The 23,986-nt window shown below is 39.9% G+C and overlaps 1 protein-coding gene across 2 annotated transcripts in view; it reads right to left on the bottom strand.

The window, feature by feature from the left end:
* Window positions 1–23,986, bottom strand: part of LOC128702491 (anoctamin-1) — a gene marked incomplete at its 3' end in the record, with an annotated part of 87,128 nt that overhangs the window by 22,260 nt on the left and 40,882 nt on the right. The window contains 1 exon segment of one of the 2 annotated variants that reach the window (XM_070105295.1): window positions 16,334–16,387. Coding sequence (XP_069961396.1) covers window positions 16,334–16,387 — 54 coding nt within the window. 2 annotated transcript variants of the gene reach the window in all.

Raw genomic sequence — 23,986 nt, forward strand, 5'->3', positions numbered from 1 at the left:
GCATGTTGCAGCAGAAATTGTGGTTAATCGGACCAGGAAATGTGTTTTTTTCCAATCTTCAACTGTCCAGTTGTAGTGAGCCTGTGCCCACTGTAGCCTCAAGTTTCCTGTTCTTAGGTGACAGGAGTGGAACCTGGTGTGGTCTGCTGATGATGTAACCAATACACTTGAAGGTTTGAAGTGTTTATTCAGAGATTTGATTTTGAATTGACAGGTGAAGTCTCTCTGCCAAGTCTTACACTACACTCCATCACTACCATGACTGCCAAGTCTTACATTATACTCCATCACTACCATGGCTCTGCCAAGTCTTACACTATACTCCATCACTACCATGACTGCCAAGTCTTACACTACACTCCATCACTACCATGACTGCCAAGTCTTACACTACACTCCATCACTACCATGACTCTGCCAAGTCTTACACTATACTCCATCACTACCATGACTGCCAAGTCTTACACTATACTCCATCACTACCATGACTGCCAAGTCTTACACTATACTCCATCACTACCATGACTCTGCCAAGTCTTACACTACACTCCATCACTACCATGACTCTGCCAAGTCTTACACTATACTCCATCACTACCATGACTGCCAAGTCTTACACTACACTCCATCACTACCATGACTCTGCCAAGTCTTACACTATACTCCATCACTACCATGACTCTGCCAAGTCTTACACTACACTCCATCACTACCATGACTCTGCCAAGTCTTACACTACACTCCATCACTACCATGACTGCCAAGTCTTACACTATACTCCATCACTACCATGACTGCCAAGTCTTACACTATACTCCATCACTACCATGACTGCCAAGTCTTACACTATACTCCATCACTACCATGACTGCCAAGTCTTACACTATACTCCATCACTACCATGACTGCCAAGTCTTACACTATACTCCATCACTACCATGACTGCCAAGTCTTACACTATACTCCATCACTACCATGACTGCCAAGTCTTACACTATACTCCATCACTACCATGACTGCCAAGTCTTACACTATACTCCATCACTACCATGACTGCCAAGTCTTACACTATACTCCATCACTACCATGACTGCCAAGTCTTACACTACACTCCATCACTACCATGACTCTGCCAAGTCTTACACTATACTCCATCACTACCATGACTGCCAAGTCTTACACTACACTCCATCACTACCATGACTGCCAAGTCTTACACTATACTCCATCACTACCATGACTGCCAAGTCTTACACTATACTCCATCACTACCATGACTGCCAAGTCTTACACTATACTCCATCACTACCATGACTGCCAAGTCTTACACTACACTCCATCACTACCATGACTGCCAAGTCTTACACTACACTCCATCACTACCATGACTGCCAAGTCTTACACTATACTCCATCACTACCATGACTCTGCCAAGTCTTACATTATACTCCATCACTACCATGACTGCCAAGTCTTACACTATACTCCATCACTACCATGACTCTGCCAAGTCTTACATTATACTCCATCACTACCATGACTGCCAAGTCTTACACTACACTCCATCACTACCATGACTCTGCCAAGTCTTACATTATACTCCATCACTACCATGACTCTGCCAAGTCTTACATTATACTCCATCACTACCATGACTGCCAAGTCTTACACTACACTCCATCACTACCATGACTCTGCCAAGTCTTACATTATACTCCATCACTACCATGACTGCCAAGTCTTACACTATACTCCATCACTACCATGACTCTGCCAAGTCTTACACTACACTCCATCACTACCATGGCTCTGCCAAGTCTTACACTATACTCCATCACTACCATGACTGCCAAGTCTTACACTATACTCCATCACTACCATGACTGCCAAGTCTTACACTACACTCCATCACTACCATGACTCTGCCAAGTCTTACATTATACTCCATCACTACCATGACTCTGCCAAGTCTTACACTATACTCCATCACTACCATGACTGCCAAGTCTTACACTACACTCCATCACTACCATGACTCTGCCAAGTCTTACATTATACTCCATCACTACCATGACTCTGCCAAGTCTTACACTATACTCCATCACTACCATGACTGCCAAGTCTTACATTATACTCCATCACTACCATGGCTCTGCCAAGTCTTACACTACACTCCATCACTACCATGACTGCCAAGTCTTACACTATACTCCATCACTACCATGACTGCCAAGTCTTACACTACACTCCATCACTACCATGACTGCCAAGTCTTACACTATACTCCATCACTACCATGACTCTGCCAAGTCTTACACTATACTCCATCACTACCATGACTGCCAAGTCTTACATTATACTCCATCACTACCATGACTCTGCCAAGTCTTACACTATACTCCATCACTACCATGACTGCCAAGTCTTACATTATACTCCATCACTACCATGACTGCCAAGTCTTACATTATACTCCATCACTACCATGGCTCTGCCAAGTCTTACACTATACTCCATCACTACCATGACTCTGCCAAGTCTTACACTACACTCCATCACTACCATGACTCTGCCAAGTCTTACACTACACTCCATCACTACCATGACTCTGCCAAGTCTTACATTATACTCCATCACTACCATGACTCTGCCAAGTCTTACACTATACTCCATCACTACCATGACTGCCAAGTCTTACATTATACTCCATCACTACCATGACTCTGCCAAGTCTTACACTATACTCCATCACTACCATGACTGCCAAGTCTTACACTATACTCCATCACTACCATGACTCTGCCAAGTCTTACATTATACTCCATCACTACCATGACTCTGCCAAGTCTTACACTACACTCCATCACTACCATGACTCTGCCAAGTCTTACACTACACTCCATCACTACCATGACTCTGCCAAGTCTTACACTACACTCCATCACTACCATGACTGCCAAGTCTTACATTATACTCCATCACTACCATGACTCTGCCAAGTCTTACACTACACTCCATCACTACCATGACTCTGCCAAGTCTTACACTACACTCCATCACTACCATGACTGCCAAGTCTTACATTATACTCCATCACTACCATGACTGCCAAGTCTTACACTATACTCCATCACTACCATGACTGCCAAGTCTTACACTATACTCCATCACTACCATGACTGCCAAGTCTTACATTATACTCCATCACTACCATGACTGCCAAGTCTTACACTATACTCCATCACTACCATGACTGCCAAGTCTTACACTACACTCCATCACTACCATGACTCTGCCAAGTCTTACACTATACTCCATCACTACCATGACTCTGCCAAGTCTTACGCTATACTCCATCACTACCATGACTGCCAAGTCTTACACTATACTCCATCACTACCATGACTGCCAAGTCTTACATTATACTCCATCACTACCATGACTGCCAAGTCTTACACTACACTCCATCACTACCATGGCTCTGCCAAGTCTTACACTATACTCCATCACTACCATGACTCTGCCAAGTCTTACACTACACTCCATCACTACCATGGCTGCCAAGTCTTACACTATACTCCATCACTACCATGACTGCCAAGTCTTACACTATACTCCATCACTACCATGACTGCCAAGTCTTACACTATACTCCATCACTACCATGACTGCCAAGTCTTACACTATACTCCATCACTACCATGACTGCCAAGTCTTACACTACACTCCATCACTACCATGACTGCCAAGTCTTACACTATACTCCATCACTACCATGACTGCCAAGTCTTACACTATACTCCATCACTACCATGACTGCCAAGTCTTACACTACACTCCATCACTACCATGACTGCCAAGTCTTACACTATACTCCATCACTACCATGACTGCCAAGTCTTACACTATACTCCATCACTACCATGACTGCCAAGTCTTACACTATACTCCATCACTACCATGACTGCCAAGTCTTACACTATACTCCATCACTACCATGACTGCCAAGTCTTACACTATACTCCATCACTACCATGACTGCCAAGTCTTACACTATACTCCATCACTACCATGACTGCCAAGTCTTACACTACACTCCATCACTACCATGACTGCCAAGTCTTACACTATACTCCATCACTACCATGACTGCCAAGTCTTACACTATACTCCATCACTACCATGACTCTGCCAAGTCTTACACTACACTCCATCACTACCATGACTGCCAAGTCTTACACTATACTCCATCACTACCATGACTCTGCCAAGTCTTACACTATACTCCATCACTACCATGACTGCCAAGTCTTACACTATACTCCATCACTACCATGACTCTGCCAAGTCTTACACTATACTCCATCACTACCATGACTGCCAAGTCTTACACTATACTCCATCACTACCATGACTGCCAAGTCTTACACTATACTCCATCACTACCATGACTGCCAAGTCTTACACTATACTCCATCACTACCATGACTGCCAAGTCTTACACTACACTCCATCACTACCATGACTGCCAAGTCTTACATTATACTCCATCACTACCATGACTGCCAAGTCTTACACTACACTCCATCACTACCATGACTGCCAAGTCTTACACTATACTCCATCACTACCATGACTGCCAAGTCTTACACTATACTCCATCACTACCATGACTGCCAAGTCTTACACTATACTCCATCACTACCATGACTGCCAAGTCTTACACTATACTCCATCACTACCATGACTGCCAAGTCTTACACTACACTCCATCACTACCATGACTGCCAAGTCTTACACTATACTCCATCACTACCATGACTGCCAAGTCTTACACTACACTCCATCACTACCATGACTGCCAAGTCTTACACTATACTCCATCACTACCATGACTGCCAAGTCTTACACTACACTCCATCACTACCATGACTGCCAAGTCTTACACTATACTCCATCACTACCATGACTGCCAAGTCTTACACTACACTCCATCACTACCATGACTGCCAAGTCTTACACTATACTCCATCACTACCATGACTGCCAAGTCTTACACTATACTCCATCACTACCATGACTGCCAAGTCTTACACTATACTCCATCACTACCATGACTCTGCCAAGTCTTACACTATACTCCATCACTACCATGACTCTGCCAAGTCTTACACTATACTCCATCACTACCATGACTGCCAAGTCTTACACTACACTCCATCACTACCATGACTGCCAAGTCTTACACTACACTCCATCACTACCATGACTGCCAAGTCTTACACTATACTCCATCACTACCATGACTCTGCCAAGTCTTACACTATACTCCATCACTACCATGACTCTGCCAAGTCTTACATTATACTCCATCACTACCATGACTGCCAAGTCTTACACTATACTCCATCACTACCATGACTCTGCCAAGTCTTACACTACACTCCATCACTACCATGACTGCCAAGTCTTACACTATACTCCATCACTACCATGACTGCCAAGTCTTACACTACACTCCATCACTACCATGACTGCCAAGTCTTACACTATACTCCATCACTACCATGACTGCCAAGTCTTACACTATACTCCATCACTACCATGACTGCCAAGTCTTACACTATACTCCATCACTACCATGACTCTGCCAAGTCTTACACTATACTCCATCACTACCATGACTGCCAAGTCTTACACTACACTCCATCACTACCATGACTGCCAAGTCTTACACTATACTCCATCACTACCATGACTCTGCCAAGTCTTACACTATACTCCATCACTACCATGACTGCCAAGTCTTACACTATACTCCATCACTACCATGACTGCCAAGTCTTACACTATACTCCATCACTACCATGACTCTGCCAAGTCTTACACTATACTCCATCACTACCATGACTCTGCCAAGTCTTACACTATACTCCATCACTACCATGACTCTGCCAAGTCTTACACTATACTCCATCACTACCATGACTCTGCCAAGTCTTACACTATACTCCATCACTACCATGACTGCCAAGTCTTACACTATACTCCATCACTACCATGACTCTGCCAAGTCTTACACTATACTCCATCACTACCATGACTCTGCCAAGTCTTACACTATACTCCATCACTACCATGACTGCCAAGTCTTACACTATACTCCATCACTACCATGACTCTGCCAAGTCTTACACTATACTCCATCACTACCATGACTCTGCCAAGTCTTACACTATACTCCATCACTACCATGACTGCCAAGTCTTACACTACACTCCATCACTACCATGACTCTGCCAAGTCTTACACTATACTCCATCACTACCATGACTGCCAAGTCTTACACTACACTCCATCACTACCATGACTGCCAAGTCTTACACTATACTCCATCACTACCATGACTGCCAAGTCTTACACTACACTCCATCACTACCATGACTCTGCCAAGTCTTACACTATACTCCATCACTACCATGACTGCCAAGTCTTACATTATACTCCATCACTACCATGACTGCCAAGTCTTACACTATACTCCATCACTACCATGACTCTGCCAAGTCTTACACTATACTCCATCACTACCATGACTGCCAAGTCTTACACTATACTCCATCACTACCATGACTCTGCCAAGTCTTACACTATACTCCATCACTACCATGACTGCCAAGTCTTACACTATACTCCATCACTACCATGACTGCCAAGTCTTACACTATACTCCATCACTACCATGACTGCCAAGTCTTACACTATACTCCATCACTACCATGACTGCCAAGTCTTACACTATACTCCATCACTACCATGACTGCCAAGTCTTACACTATACTCCATCACTACCATGACTGCCAAGTCTTACACTACACTCCATCACTACCGTGACTCTGCCAAGTCTTACACTATACTCCATCACTACCATGACTGCCAAGTCTTACACTATACTCCATCACTACCATGACTGCCAAGTCTTACACTATACTCCATCACTACCGTGACTCTGCCAAGTCTTACACTATACTCCATCACTACCATGACTGCCAAGTCTTACACTATACTCCATCACTACCATGACTGCCAAGTCTTACACTATACTCCATCACATACCAACTCCTTCACTACTGTTAGAGTTACAACCATCTGATTAAATAATGTTTAATATTATCTTTAAATGAAAATGAACCATAATGAATGTAAAACATTGGGAAATGTCCTTAGTTATAAAAAATAAACAAATTTATGTTATAATATAGTTGCACAATATTGTCATGTTGCAGAACATGACCGCTGATGATAGTGACGGATTAACAAAACATTGATTAACACTAAAATAAAAGTCCTATGAAGATCTCTTAGCCTTTCCCACCTGCCAACAATAGTAACAAAACAACAATAATACCATCAGTTTGATAAAACACACTAGAAACAATAACAACAGTAATAACAATGACAATTACAATGACAAAAACAAGAACAGCAAGAAAAACATTATAACTGAAACTGAATTTGGAATGACTCACGAAATCATAACACGAATGTAAACAAACCACAGAATGAGAGGTTAACGCACTGGCCTGCGAGTTTTAGGATTCACTTTCCATGGGTTCAAATCCCACCTGTTCCATGATTAGATTTAGACTATTATGGATGAGGTAAGCATTTTCAATTACATTTACTCCTCAACTTACAATGGAATTAAATTCCGACGAACCCGTTTTAAGTTGAAAATATCCCAAGTCTTAGTATGAATACAGTGGAATCCCAGTTTTCATCCGGTCTGGTTATCGTAAAATTCAGTTTTCGACCACCTTTTTCGGCTAAGGAGATTTGAATCTACAAACCTTGGGACAAGGTACGCATTGCTCTAACCACCATACCATACTGGACAATACCTTAGCGCCCAGCCAACACTAGACATTAAAATCTCCCATCAGTAGATGCATGCAGGGGATGAGATGAAATAGCTACCACCACCTGCCTGAATGCTGGCTGCCTTGGATCAAAAATGTCTAGTGTTGCCTGGGCGTCAAGGTATTGTCCAGTGTGGTATGGTGGTTAGAGCACTGCATACCTTGTCCCAAGGTCTGTGGGTTCAAATCTCCTTCGCCGAAAAAAGTGGTCAAAAACTGAAAACTTGAAAACTGATGTCAACAGGTCCCTCTGTAGCCATCCGTCTCACCTCCTTAGTTCCACTACTACTACTACTACCACCTCTACCCACATGACACTTCACTTGACTCCTGCCACTATATATACACATTTTCTTGGTTTTCTCTGTATTAGGACTAAAGAAGCCACTCGTGGTGAAACGTTTCCTTTAATAAATGTCCTGAACTGTACATAAATGTCTTTTTCACACTGCGTACCTTGTCCCAAGGCTCATAGGTTCGAGTCTCCTTCGACTAGAGATTAGTGTTTGTGAATACAGTGGACCCCCTGTTAACGATATTTTTTTCATTCCAGAAGTATGTTCAGGTGCCAGTACTGACTGAATTTGTTCCCATAAGGAATATTGTGAAGTAGATTAGTCCATTTCTGACCCCCAAACATACACATACAAACGCACTTACATAAATACACTTACATAATTGGTCACATTGGGAGGTGATCGTTAAGCGGGGGTCCACTGTATTTCGCCTGTTCTGCGAATTCTAAACAATGCTAAATAAATAACTAGTCACTGAATAAGTATACAAATAACTACTGTAACTAATTAACCCTTTGACTGTCGCGGCCGTATATGTACGTTTTACGAGGTACCGTGTTTGACGTATATATACTCATAAATTCTAGCGGCTTCAAATCAAGCAGGAGAAAGCTGGTAGGCCCACATGTGAGAGAATGGGTCTGTGTGGTCAGTGTGCACCATATAAAAAAAATCCTGGAGCACGCAGTGCATAATGAGAAAAAAAAAACTCCGACCGTTTTTTTTTAATTAAAATGCCAACTTTGTGGTCTATTTTCGTATAGTATTTATGGTTATATTCTCATTTTCTTGGTCTCATTTGATAGAATGGAAAACATATTATAGAAATAGAGGTGATTTTGATTGATTTTACTATAAAAAGAACCTAGAAATGGAGCTCAAAGTAGGGGAAATGTTTGATTTTTGCCAATGTTCAAAAGTAAACAAATGATGCCATTGTCCAATATATGTCCAATTAGCCATTCTAATATGCAGTCACGAATGGATTGATGTTATTTATACAATTATTACAGTATTGCAGTAGTCTGCATAATAGTAAGTCTTCTATTTTTTGTTTGAATAAAAATTCAAAATAGAAAGCAAGAATAATACCAGAGGGGCCTGGAGATGTGACTGATGAACAAAGGAATGTCTGCCTTGTTCATTCTGGACCTTATTTTGAAATTGTCATTTTTTTATTTTTCGTGAAATTGGCCAAATTCCAAATTTCTGACCACATTATTAGGTAGTTGAAATCGGTAAATGGGCAGTTTCTTGTACTCAGTCGATAGAAAAAATGGAGTTCTAAAGAAATAGCTATGAGTTTGGGCAACTGGAACAATGGAATTAGCTGAAAATAGGGCTCAAAGTTGGCGAAATCGCCGATTTGTAAACATCGCTGAGGTCGCTAACTTCGCGAGAGCATAATTCCGTCAGTTTTCCATCAAATTTCGTTTTTTTGGTGTCATTACAATCGGGAAAAGATTCTCTATCATTTCATAAGAAAATTTTTTTTTTTTTTTTTTTTTAAATTTTGCGACACCAGGAGACACCTCAGGACTGGGGGTTGCGACAGTCAAAGGGTTAAATATAGCATTGAAAAATAAACAAATGATTACAAGTTAGGGGCTCACTGCCTCCATGCTGGGTAATTATCTTAAATTTCATCTTCAAAGTAATTGTTACTGCACTGTCATAAGTTGAAATATCATAAGTCGAACCATCGTAAGTCGTGGGTGTCTGTTAGACAATAGGCTTGGGTTCTCAACAATCAACTTACGAATAATTTTCAGCAACACAATGACATGCATGGGCGACCCATCGTACATCAAATAATAGAGAGCGTCATGCTAGAAACGGTGCCGAAATATACACTGCACAAAGAAAAACAGAATCCTTAGAGAAAGGTTTCACATACAAGATAAATTTTCTCACAGATCAAAAACTTTGGTTGAATGCCATATAAAGACCATCTGAGGGAATGCATTGTAATATCACCAACTAGAGTCAGGTCTTGATTAGTGTCACTTCAAAAGGTGTAAATTTTCATTTGGCTTTTCCAAAAAACTCTTCAAATCACGCACAAAAATTACACAAAATTCAAAAAGCATAAATTTGTATTTAGTACAAAATTAAAGATATTTTTTTCCCAAAACTCTTCAAATCATTCACAAAAATTACATATAATTCGAATAGCGCAAATTTTGATTTAGCGCAAAATTAATTAATGCTAATTTTTTCATAAAACTCTTAAAATCTTATGCAAAAATACATATAATTTGATTAGTGCAAATTTGAATGATGCGACCATTCCGTAGGATTTATTATTCAGAGTAACTGAGCCCTGGCTGTACTACAGTTTTGTTTTTAGCTTCTGAATCAAATCAGGGGAAAGGCGGAGGTTTGAACTTATGGACCCAACTCCTAAAACTCACAGGCCAGTGCGTTAACCACTGACCTTCACCCAGGATACTTTGAAATGATAACTGACATGACTGAGACAGTTTATACTAGTGATCTCTAGATTTGTTATACTACTGATCCTTGATTTATAAGATTAGTGATCCTTGACATATTATACTATTGATCCCTCACATCTATTATACTAGTGATCCCTCACATCTATTATACTAGTGATCCCTCACATCTATTATACTAGTGATCCCTCACATCTATCATACTAGTGATCTCTCACATCTATTATACTAGTGATCCCTCACATCTATTATACTAGTGATCCCTCACAACTATTATATTAGTGATCCCTCACATCTATTATACTAGTGATCCCTCACATCTATCATACTAGTGATCTCTCACATCTATTATACTAGTGATCCCTCACATCTATTATACTAGTGATCCCTCACATCTATTATACTAGTGATCCCTCACAACTATTATATTAGTGATCCCTCATATCTATTATATTAGGGATCCCTCACATCTATTATACCAGCAATCTCTCAGCTCTGTTAAGGTTATGTTCCTTAACCCTTTGAGTGTCACAACCCCTGTTAGCACACTTCCTCCCAAGGTCGAAATGGTAGAGAATGTTTTTCCAAAGTTAATGACATCAAAACTATAAAATTTGATAGAAAGCTTAGGAAATTATGCTTCCGCAAAGTTAGCAGTCTCAGTGATATTTATGCAATGGCGATTTCATTCACTGAGCCCTATTTTGTTCCAGTCAACCAAACTCATAGCTATTTCTCTAGTAATTCTTTATGCTACTGTAATAATCACAGTGTAAGTGCTGTATTTTACCCTTGTATTACAGTTTTTAGACTCAAACATGCCAGTAACATTGATCATAAGATTTCCTTTAAAAAACTACAAAATTCCTCTTTAATTTTCCAAACTTTATACTCACCTCATATAACTTGTTGAATAAAGTTTTGACTCTCTTTAGAAATTTTGATTTCTACTGGAATACAAAGTTATTATTTGTGAATGTAAACTTATTACATGGGTGTGGAGCATGGATTTTAAACATTGCAGCGAGGAGACTTGAGGCAGTGGAGATGTGTCTAAGGGCAATGTGTGGTGTGAATACAGTGGACCCCCGGTTAACGATATTTTTTCACTCCAGAAGTATGTTCAGGTGCCAGTACTGACCGAATTTGTTCCCATAAGGAATATTGTGAAGTAGATTAGTCCATTTCAGAACCCCAAACATACACGTACAAATGCACTTACATAAATACACTTACATAATTGGTCGCATTCGGAGGTGATCGTTATGCGGGGGTCCACTGTATTATGCAGAGTATTCAAGAGTGTGGAGATAAGAAAACAGTGTGAGGTTACCAAAGTATAATTCAGAGGGTTGAGGAGAGGTGCTTGAGATGGTTTAACTAGGTTAAGGCATTAGCTTAAGCCAGTGGGAGAACTGGACCTGCCTTGCATGGGCTAGTAGGCCTGCTGCAGTGTTCCTTCTTTTTTATGATATGACGTTTCGGTCCAACTTGGTCCAAGTTAGACAAAAACATCATCACATATTTCATTCTGTGTGCGGGTTATTTGTGCATTGTGCCTCATTATTCTTTAGAGAGGATAAAGCAGAAAATGATAACCAGGTTACATAAATCTGGGGTGGGAAGAGGGAAGGATACGGGTCGTCCTACTTCAACATCCAACAGGCTCTTGAACTCAAAGTTGAAATATTCGAGCAACCTTTTCAAGAGGAAATAAGAACCAGAACTTTTAAGAAAATAGAACAAAAACCCAGATTGGTGTGTGTGTGTGTGTGTGTGTGTGTGTGTGGTGTGTGTGTGTGAGAGTGTGTGTGTGTGTGTCTGTGTGTGTGTGTGTGTGTGTGTGTGTGTGTGTGTGTGTGTGTGTGTGTGTGTGTGTGTGTGTGTCTGTGTGTGTGTGTGTGTGTGTGTGTGTGTGTGTGTGTGTGTGTGTGTGTGTGTGTGTGTGTGTGTGTGTGTGTGTGTGTGTGTGTGTGTGTGTGTGTGTGTGTGTGTGTGTGTGTGTGTGTGTGTGTGTGTATATTCTTTCTTTCAACACACTGGCCATATCCCACCGAGGTGGGGTGGCCCAAAAGGAAAAACAAAAGTTTCTCCTTTTACATTTAGTAATACATACAGGAAAAGGGGCTACTAGCCCCTTGCTCCCGGCATTTTAGTCGCCTCTTACAACACGCATGGCTTACGGAGGAAGAATTCTGTTCCACTTCCCCATGGAGATAAGAGGAAATAAACAAGATCAACAACTAGAAAGAAAATAGAAAACCCAGAGGTGGGTGTATATATATGCTTGTACATGAATGTGTAGTGTGACCTAAGTGTAAGTAGAAGTAGCAAGATATACCTGTTGACCAACAATTATACAACCTAATTATTAAGTGTTACAACCTAATTATTATTAAGTGTTTTTGAAGTTAACTTTAATCCATCCATAATGAAGGGATAACCAGGAGCTTTGAAAAAATATATATGTACTAATATTCACCTGAGATTGTAACAATTATGAAATTTTTGAAAAATACAGTAATGCCTCATTATAATGGATTAATGGGGGATACTGTCTGAGAGTCCATTAACCCTTAAACGGTCCAAATAGATCGACGTTCAAATTCGTAGCTACAAAAGTAGATCTACTTTTTTTACATATTTTCAAATATGTAAAGGGTGAGTGGTGCACTTAGGAGTCTGTGGAGACAAAGAACTTTGTCCTTGGAAGCAAAGAGGGGAATGTATGAGAGTATAGTTTTACCAACGCTCTTATATGGGTGTGAAGCGTGGGTGATGAATGTTGCAGTGAGGAGAAGGCTGGAGGCAGTGGAGATGTCATGTCTGAGGGCAATGTGTGGTGTGAATATAATGCAGAGAATTCGTAGTTTGGAAGTTAGGAGGAGGTGCGGGATTACCAAAACTGTTGTCCAGAGTGCTGAGGAAGGGTTGTTGAGGTGGTTCGGACATGTAGTGAGAATGGAGCGAAACAGAATGACTTCAAGAGTGTATCAGTCTGTAGTGGAAGGAAGGCAGGGTAGGGGTCGACCTAGGAAAGGTTGGAGGGAGGGGGTAAAGGTGGTTTTGTGTGCGAGGGGCTTGGACTTCCAGCAGGCATGCGTGAGCGTGTTTGATAGGAGTGAATGGAGACAAATGGTTTTTAATACTTGACGTGCTGTTGGAGTGTGAGCAAAGTAACATTTATGAAGGGGTTCAGGGAAACCGGCAGGCCGGACTTGAGTCCTGGAGATGGGAAGTACAGTGCCTGCACTCTGAAGGAGGGGTGTTAATGTTGCAGTTTAAAAACTGTAGTGTAAAGCACCCTTCTGGCAAGACAATGAGGTTCATTGTATCAAAGGTTTACTCTACAGTTGTTTGTATGTAAACACGAATAAGAATATAATTATTCCTACGCAGTAATATACAGTGGACCCCCGCATAACGATTACCTCCGAATGCGACCAATTATGTAAGTATATTTATGTAAGTGCGTTTGTATGTGTATGTTTGGGGGTCTGAAATGGACTAATCTACTTCACAATATTTCTTATGGGAACAAATTCGACCAGTACTGGCACCTGAACATACTTCTGGAGTGAAAAAATATCGTTAACCGGGGGTCCACTGTATAGTGAATAATGGTGAGAATATTAATATTGATAAATAAGACACTTGTGCAATGTTTGGGTGACTTTAACCTGGAAATGTTTTGCCAGTTGGTGGATTCTTCAGTCTAATGTTGAGGTAAGTAGAAGATGAGGAGGAGTTTGAGGTAATCAGTCCCTCAGCCTAAAGTCGGTGTGTTCAGTCCATCAATAAAGGCTGATGAACACATCGACTCCAGGCTGAGGGACTGATTACTTCAAACTTTTCCTCATCTTATACCTATCTCTACACTGGACTGAAGAATCCACTGACTGGCAAAACATTTCCAGATTAAACACACCCAAACACTGCACAAGTGTCTTATCAACGTGTTAGTTTTCCCAACCATTTATTCACAACATTAATAATGCATAATAAATTAAACACATGTGCAACACTTGCGTATCTTTAACTCTTAAACTGTCCAAACGTAGATCTATGTTCACGTGCATAGCGCTCCCACCTTGATTTTCCCCATTTGAAAGCATGTAAAAAAAAAAAACGTAGGCCCGGTGGCCTGGTGGCTAAAGCTCCCGCTTCACACACGGAGGGCCCAGGTTCGATTCCCGGTGGGTGGAAACATTTGACACATTTTCCTTACACCTGTTGTCCTGTTCACCTTGCAGCAAATAGGTACCTGGGTGTTAGTCGACTGGTGTGGGTCGCATCCTGGGGGGACAAGATTAAGGACCCCAATGGAAATAAGTTAGACAGTCCTCGATGACGCACTGACTTTCTTGGGTTATCCTGGGTGGCTAACCCTCCGGGGTTAAAAATCCGAACGAAATCTTATCTTATCTTATCTTATCTACATTCGGAGCCCCTCACATGTGGATGTAAATCTACATTTGGACAGTTTAAGGGTTAATGAGGAAACGTTTTGCCAAGTGTTGCACATGTGTCTAGTTTATCAACTTGTTGGTTCTCTGAACCATTCATCTACATTAATAATGCACCATGACAGCAACAGGTATGAAGGAAGCCAGCGACTGACACGTCCAATGGTGTGCTAGTTAGTTCCCCACCATCGTCACATCAAAATTAGGAGAACACACACACACACACACACAACAGGCTAAAAATCACACTGGTATTGCAATCTAGAGCATTAATGGGTGTTCACCGGGGCTACAGCTACAGCCATCCCTCGATATAACGAACTTTGAAATTATGCCCACGACCTGCTGGGCAAGTCAACTTGTAAATTCCATTATTTTCAATATTTATAGCAATACCTGTGTAAACTGTAAACAGTAGTGCTACATTATTTAAATAACCATTATTTTAATTTAATGGGTTACTCGAACCCCCCCCCCCCCTTAGTTCGTTACATTGAGAGATTTTAAATTTCAGTTCGTAATTTCCTGTTATGGAAACATCAGAGACACTGTTATACAATATGGTAAATTTAATCAATCATAAGCTCAATCCTTAAACACATCTGAGCATAACTAGTCTGTTGTTCTGCAGTAGTGACAACAGTAGCATAACAACAGTACTGTTGTTAGTCACAAGAAACAGAAGGAAAAAATGATAATTTAAAGCCTTTTAATGGTGCATAAAAGAAAAATTATTCTATAATAAAATTTGTCCTGGTATAATTTCCAGCAATTATCTCGGATGACTTATAATTTTTTTTTAATCTATACATAAAATTTTTTTTCATTTAGACAGCAACAGCTAGCATATAAAAAATCACATTCTGCAGCTGAAGCTTCTATTAATATGGAATTCTTAATCATAAAACTAGCTTTAAATTTATCTGGTAAGCTGTTTACAATTACAGTTAGCTCGGTTATAAAGCTCCTCTTAATGATGCAATTATTCGTGAATGTGATTATAAAGAGACTTGAAAATTGAATAGCACATACTATAGAGGCCTTTTCATGTGCTATTTAATTTTGGATGTGCCTTTTGAATCGCACTTATGAAATATTGCTCTACAGGGGCTCTTTACACGGAAGCCGTCTGTAAACTAAGCCGAGGATCAGGAGAAGGCGAGCAACTCACGCTTACGTTGTTGTTATTAGCTTACCCCTGTCTAAATAACTTGGTCTGCACCCCATGGGAAGGAACGGATGGCCTAAACCTGCAGTAAAGACCCATTATCATATGTATAGCAGCTATCAGCTAATATCATTGATCGAAACCTGCAGTAAAGACCTATTATCATGTATAACAGCTGTCAGCCAAAAACATTGATTTAAACCTGCAGTAAAGACCTATTATCATGTATAACAGCTGTCAGCCAAAAACATTGATTTAAACCTGCAGTAAAGACCTATTATATGTACAGCAGCTATCAGCTAATATCACTGACCTAAACCAGAACTAAAGACCCATTATCATGTATGTATAGCAGCTGTCAGCTAACATCACAAAATTATTTCCAAAAACTGAATGACAAAACTGCTCAAGGATTTATCAATACAAAAATTACAAAAATTGTGAGATTTAAGTTCCAGGTTGGTTAAAATACAGCTAGAGAAAAAGATTAACCCTAGTGATAAGAAAGAATAGAGAACAAAAAAGGCATAATACAGCGACTGCAACAATACAGCGATTGGAACAATACAGCGATTGGAACAATAGTGACTGGAACAATACAGCGACTGGAACAATAGTGACTGGAACAATACAGCGACTGGAACAATACAGGCGTTCCTCAACTTAGGACAGTTCGGCTTACGATATTTCAACTTCACGATGATGCAAAAGCAATCAGTTACAGTAATTATTTGTTTATTTACTTATTCAGTGATTTTACTTTTTTATTCAGTTATCTACTTATTTATTTAGCATATTATATTCGTATAAGACTTACGATATCTTCGACTTAAGTGTTTATTGGAACATAACCCCATCTTAAGTCAAGGACCCCCTGTACACAAATAAAGCGGACATACCAGAATGAAAGTCATAATGAGGTTTCTGTCCTATTTAGACTATTAATTATACATAATTAATAGTGTTAATTAATACAATTAATAGTGTTAATTATAATTAATAGGTGGTAAGTTACTAAATGCTGTAAAGAGTTTTTATGAGGATAGTGAGGCTCAGGTTAGGGTGTGTAGAAGAGAGGGAGAATACTTCCCAGTAAAAGTAGGTCTTAGACAGAGATGTGTAATGTCACCATGGTTGTTTAATATATTTATAGATGGGGTTGTAAAAGAAGTAAATGCTAGGGTGTTCGGGAGAGGGGTGGGATTAAATTATGGGGAATCAAATACAAAATGGGAATTGACACAGTTACTTTTTGCTGATGATACTGTGCTTATGGGAGATTCTAAAGAAAAATTGCAAAGGTTAGTGGATGAGTTTGGGAGTGTGTGTAAAGGTAGAAAGTTGAAAGTGAACATAGAAAAGAATAAGGTGATGAGAATATCAAATGATTTAGATAAAGAAAAATTGGATATCAAATTAGAGAGGAGTATGGAAGAAGTGAACGTTTTCAGATATTTGGGAGTTGACGTGTCAGCGGATGGATTTATGAAGGATGAGGTTAATCATAGAATTGATGAAGGAAAAAAGGTGAGTGGTGCATTGAGGTATATGTGGAGGCAAAAAATGTTATCTATGGAGGCAAAGAAGGGAATGTATGAAAGTATAGAAGTACCAACACTCTTATATGGGTGTGAAGCTTGAGTTGTAAATGCTTCAGTGAGGAGGTAGTGGAGATGTCCTGTCTAAGGGCAATGTGTGGTGTAAATATTATGCAGAAAATTCGGAGTGTGGAAATTAGGAGAAGGTGTGGAGTTAATAAAAGTATTAGTCAGAGGGCTGAAGAGGGTTTGTTGAGGTGGTTTGGTCATTTAGAGAGAATGGATCAAAGTAGAATGACATGGAGAGCGTATAAATCTGTAGGGAAAGGAAGGCGGGGTAGGGGTCATCCTCGAAAAGGTTGGAGGGAGGGGGTAAATGAGGTGTTGGTCTTCCAGCAAACGTGCGTGAGCATGTTAGATAGGAGTGAATGGAGACAAATGGTATTTGGGACCTGACAATCTGTTGGAGTGTGAGCAAGGTAATATTTAGTGAAGGGATTCAGGGAAACCGGTTATTTTTATATAGCCGGACTTGAGTCCTGGAAATGGGAAGTACCATGCCTGCACTCTGAAGGAGGGGTTTGGGATATTAGCAGTTTGGAGAGATATGTTGTGTATTTTTATAGGTATATACTTCTAAGCTGTTGTGTTCTGAGCACCTCTGCAAAAACAGTGATAATGTGTGAGTGAGATAAAAGTGTTGAATGATGATGAAAGTATTTTCTTTTTGGGGATTTTCTTTCTTTTTAGGTCACCCTGCCTCGGTGGGAGACGGCCGACTTGTTGAAAAAAAAAAAATTAATAGTGCAAGTTGGCCGGTTAAACAGTTAACTAATCACTTAACTGTGGGAGACCCCAGATAAAAAAATCCTGTGAAGGGAGAGATGATTTTCAAAAACAAAAAAAAAAAAAAAAATTTCCTACAGATTGATAGATCTTTGTTTTTTGAATCAAGTTAGACTAAAATGAGAGAAATCTGATAAAAGCTTATGATTCTGTGGTGTGCTGAAGTTGATGAAAAATGATAATGAATTAGCAACAGCGGCTGTAAAGTGCCAGTGATGTTTACCTTTTACAATTATTGAGGCTAATGAATAATTTTGTTTTTTAAATTGCTTTTAATGTTCAATGCTATATATACGTACTAGCTTTTTATAATATGAGAGATGTTTCAAGGTGTTTAAGTACAGTGGACCCCCGCATAACGATTACCTCCAAATGTGACCAATTATGTAAGTGTATTTATGTAAGTGCGTTTGTACGTGTATGTTTGGGGGTCTGAAATGGACTAATCTTTTTTTTTTTTTTTTTTCAACAAGTCGGTCGTCTCCCACCGAGGCAGGGTGACCCAAAAAAAAGAAAGAAAATCCCCAAAAAGAAAATACTTTCATCATCATTCAACACTTTCACCACACTCACACATTATCACTGCTTTTGCAGAGGTGCTCAGAATACAACAGTTTAGAAGCATATATGTATAGAGATACACAACAATCTACTTCACAATTATTTCTTATGGGAACAAATTCGGTCAGTACTGGCACCTGAACATACTTCTGGAGTGAAAAAATATCGTTAACCGGGGGTCCACTGTATTTCAAACATTGTTTCACTTGGAATAATTTGTATATATACAGCCTCTCCTCACTTAACAACGGAGTTACATTCCTAGAACAGTAAATGAATTCGTCGCTAAGTGAGGAGCATACTATAATGGTAGTGGGTTTGTGTTAACCATCTTTGATAGTATTTTAATGTCACCCTTGCACCATTTATAACATTTCTGGTATATTTTTAAATGTTTATACAGTAGTGTACTGTATATTGTAATAAACAGAATACAGGAAATCAGTTCTAATGTACATTATACAGGTATGCACACTGGTCAGAGAGCCCCGTCGTAAGTCCAATCGTCAGTAAATGAGTATGTTGCTAAGTGAGGAGAGGCTGTATTACAATTGTTTCAGAGTGTAATACTCCTCAAAACACGAAATTAAGTCCTACTGATTGACTGTACTAGGTAATATATATTTTTTTTATCACATCGGCCGTCTCCCACTGAGGCAGGGTGACCCAAAAAAGAAACACTTTTACCATCATTTAATATTTTTACCATCATTCACACTATCAATGTCTTTGCAGAGACATGCAGATAAGACAGTTTAAATGCCACTCCAAACAGCCAATATCCCAAACCCTCCTTTAAAGTGCAGGCATTGTACTCCCCATCTTCAAGACTCAAGTCCAACTGACTGGCTTCCCTGAATCCTTTCACAGAATAATACCCAGCTCACACTTCAACAGCTCGTCAAGTCCAAAAAGCCATTCAATTTTGGTCATCTATGGTTATGTATAATGAATTAATTACTGTAGACTATAATACATATCAAAACATGAAAATTATTGACAATGTTCAACTTGACTGGGTTAAATATACTTAGTGTGTTTTGTGGATGAAATTCCACTGTTACTATCATTAAATTGTAACAAATCAGTACTGAATAAGCCATTTTCGAGTTGCTTGCGCACACTGTTGGTAGGGAAGCTGGAGGTGGTGGAACAACAGCTCCTGGTTCCAATGTTTACTTTTGCTAGCAAGGCTTACTAGTGCGTTGAACAAACAGTCATCCCGAGTATAACCATGATACACTGTGTACACACTGCTGGCCTTAGATTTTTTCAAATGTGTGAATGGATGGAAGACCCAGAAAATTGTCCTAAAGCCAAAAATATTGGCAGCTGACAGATCTGTTGGGTACTAAAAACTGTGCGCACTAGTATGTCAGACACAGTACCAGTACCTACGTAGTAGTACATCAGACAGCACCGGTACCTGCGTACTAGTATGTCAGACACAGTACAAGTACCTGTGTACTAGTACGTCAGACAGTACCAGCACCTGTGTACTAGTAAGTGAAGACACAGTACCACTACCTGCATACTAGTACGTTGGACACATTTAAAGGGTTCAAGTACCAAGTTGGACCAACATGTTGTCCTATGTTTCAGTCTCGTATATAAAAGATATTTGTGTATTGCAATAAGCCTCACATTAACAATGACTCAATTTATTTTTCAACACACCGACCATCTCCCAACTCCTTTAATTATCAACAATTTAATTCTGATTACAACAATTATATTTCAATATTTGTCCTCACTGGGTACAGCATACCCCTTGGGTATAATATATGAAGACGACTACTAGAAGAATAGCTCTCTAGCCTTACATTTATCTGAAACTTGGCAGGCAGTGAAATAATTGCCATGATCAAATGAAGAATAAAAGTCACAATACCATGGTAGTAACAAGTGACAATTAATCAATAAAATGAAGAAGAAACTAAAGATAATTTGGTAAAAAATACCATTACGATGGAAAAATAGACAACTGCGGTACAATGCGATACTTTATTAATGACATTTTACACATAGTGAGTTTTATCAAGTCACAAACAGATCTACTTAGACAAAGAGTACACGAGTATACTCATGTACTCTTTGCCCAGGTAGATCTGTTTGCACATGAGTATACTCATGTACTCTTTGCCCAGGTAGATCTGTTTGCACATGAGTATACTCATGTGCTCTTTGCCCAGGTAGATCTGTTTGCACATGAGTATACTCATGTACTCTTTGCCCAGGTAGATCTGTTTGCACATGAGTATACTCATGTACTCTTTGCCCAGGTAGATCTGTTTGCACATGAGTATACTCATGTACTCTTTGCCCAGGTAGATCTGTTTAAGACTTGATAAAGCCCAATGTGTGGGAAAAACATAGTCAATAAAAAATTGCATTATACTCCGATTTTGTCTATTTTTCTACGAAACTAAAGAATATCTTGGTGGTAATAATGTTGGTAGAATTACTGACAATATGTTAGGTAAAAGGACACATGTGACTAATGTGGCATTTGTAAAGGCCTGACAAAGTTCCTGGAGAGCGAAACGTTGCCACATTAAATGTTACATTAGTAGCATTTATGTCCTTTTACCTAACAATATTTTAGTCTATCCTGACCACTGTCATGTCACAAGTGAGAGAAAAAAATGAGACAGCCACAAGTTAGGTCAAGTGAAGAGGTAACAGACAACCAGGGTCAGGAAGCAGCTATACTTAGTTCAAGTCACATTCATTTCAAAGATTATTCTTAAAATTGTGCTATTTTTTAGCTACCTCTCATTTGTAATAATACTTACAAGAAACTGTACTACTGTTTACTTAGCTATATTATTTTTTTTATTAACACACTGGCCGATTCCCGCCAAGGCAGGGTGGCCCGAAAAAGAAAAACTTTCACCATCATTCACTCCATCACTATATATCACTATATCACTGTCGTACAATCAAAGAACTCCATAAAAACCCATGACTAGTTCTCAATATTGCATTAGTCTACCGGAAATGTTGACTAATACAATATTTTATTACACGTAAACTATATTCTGTATACTGCAGAAAGAAATGAAGTTTGTCTGATTAAAACACTTAACAATGTACTGGGAAAGGTAGGTATTAACAAAGCCAGTGTTAAAATTCATGTTAGAATATTGTGAATAAGAGATCTGACTTAACAACACTTCTTTGTGTAAGTCAGAAGATGGATACATAGTTTTTTGTGACCAGCTTACGAGGTGAATGCAATCTGTAACACTGGAGGTGGGAAGTAGTGCCTGCACTCTGAAGGAGGAGTGTTGTGTAACACTGGAGGTGGGAAGTAGTGCCTGCACTCTGAAGGAGGAGTGTTGTGTAACACTGGAGGTGGGAAGTAGTGCCTGCACTCTGAAGGAGGAGTGTTGTGTAACACTGGAGGTGGGAAGTAGTACCTGCACTCTGAAGGAGGAGTGTTGTGTAACACTGGAGGTGGGAAGTAGTGCCTGCACTCTGAAGGAGGAGTGTTGTGTAACACTGGAGGTGGGAAGTAGTGACTGCACTCTGAAGGAGGAGTGTTGTGTAACACTGGAAGTGGGAAGTAGTACCTGCACTCTGAAGGAGGAGTGTTGTGTAACACTGGAGGTGGGAAGTAGTGACTGCACTCTGAAGGAGGAGTGTTGTGTAACACTGGAAGTGGGAAGTAGTACCTGCACTCTGAAGGAGGAGTGTTGATAAACTGCTGTCTAATAACTGTAGTGTAGGCATGCCTCTGGTAAGTCAAGTGATGGAGTGAACGATGATGAAAGTGTTTCTTCTTTTTTGGGTCACTTTGCCTTGGTGGGGAAACGGCCAATGTGTTAATAAAAAAAAAAAAGTTGGATTCTTGTTGAGTTGTCTGTCACAAAATAAAGCAGCCGTTTTCACCCATGTTTTCGAGAAGGAACAAAATGGAAAAGCACGAACTAGGTGACTTTTTAACTAAATATGAAGTTCAACAATTTGTTGACCGATAATGAAACCAATGAAATAACTTTACTAGTAGAATTATGAAAGTTATTATGTACAACTATTTGAAATTGACCTGTTTACACCTAAGTAGTCTAATTTTTTTTTTTATTAACACATCGGCTGATTCCCACCAAGGCAGGGTGACCCGAAAAAGAAAAACTTTCACCATCATTCACTCCATCACTGTCTTGCCAGAAGGGTGCTTTACACTACAGTTTTTAAACTGCAACATTAACACCCCTCCTTCAGAGTGCAGGCACTGTACTTCCCATCTCCAGGACTCAAGTCCGGCCTGCCGGTTTCCCTGAATCCCTTCATAAATGTTACTTTGCTCACACTCCAACAGCACGTGAAGTATTAAAAACCATTTGTCTCCATTCACTCCTATCAAATATGCTCACACATGCTTGCTGGAAGTCCAAGCCCCTTGCACACAAAACCTCCTTTACCCCCTCCCTTCAACCTTTCCTAGGCCGACCCCTACCCCGCCTTCCTTCCACTACAGATTGATATACTCTTGAAGTCATTCTGTTTCATTCCATTCTCTCTACATGTCCGAACCACCTCAACAACTCTTCCTCAGCCCTCTGGACAACAGTTTTGGTAATCCCGCACCTCCTCCTAACTTCCAAACTACAAATTCTCTGCATTATATTCACACCACACATTGCCCTCAGACATAATATCTCCACTGCCTCCAGCCTTCTCCTCACTGCAACATTCATCACCCATACATTACACCCATATAAGAGCATTGG

Source organism: Cherax quadricarinatus, chromosome 98 (assembly GCF_038502225.1).
Source record: "Cherax quadricarinatus isolate ZL_2023a chromosome 98, ASM3850222v1, whole genome shotgun sequence".
Lineage (NCBI taxonomy): Eukaryota > Metazoa > Arthropoda > Malacostraca > Decapoda > Parastacidae > Cherax > Cherax quadricarinatus.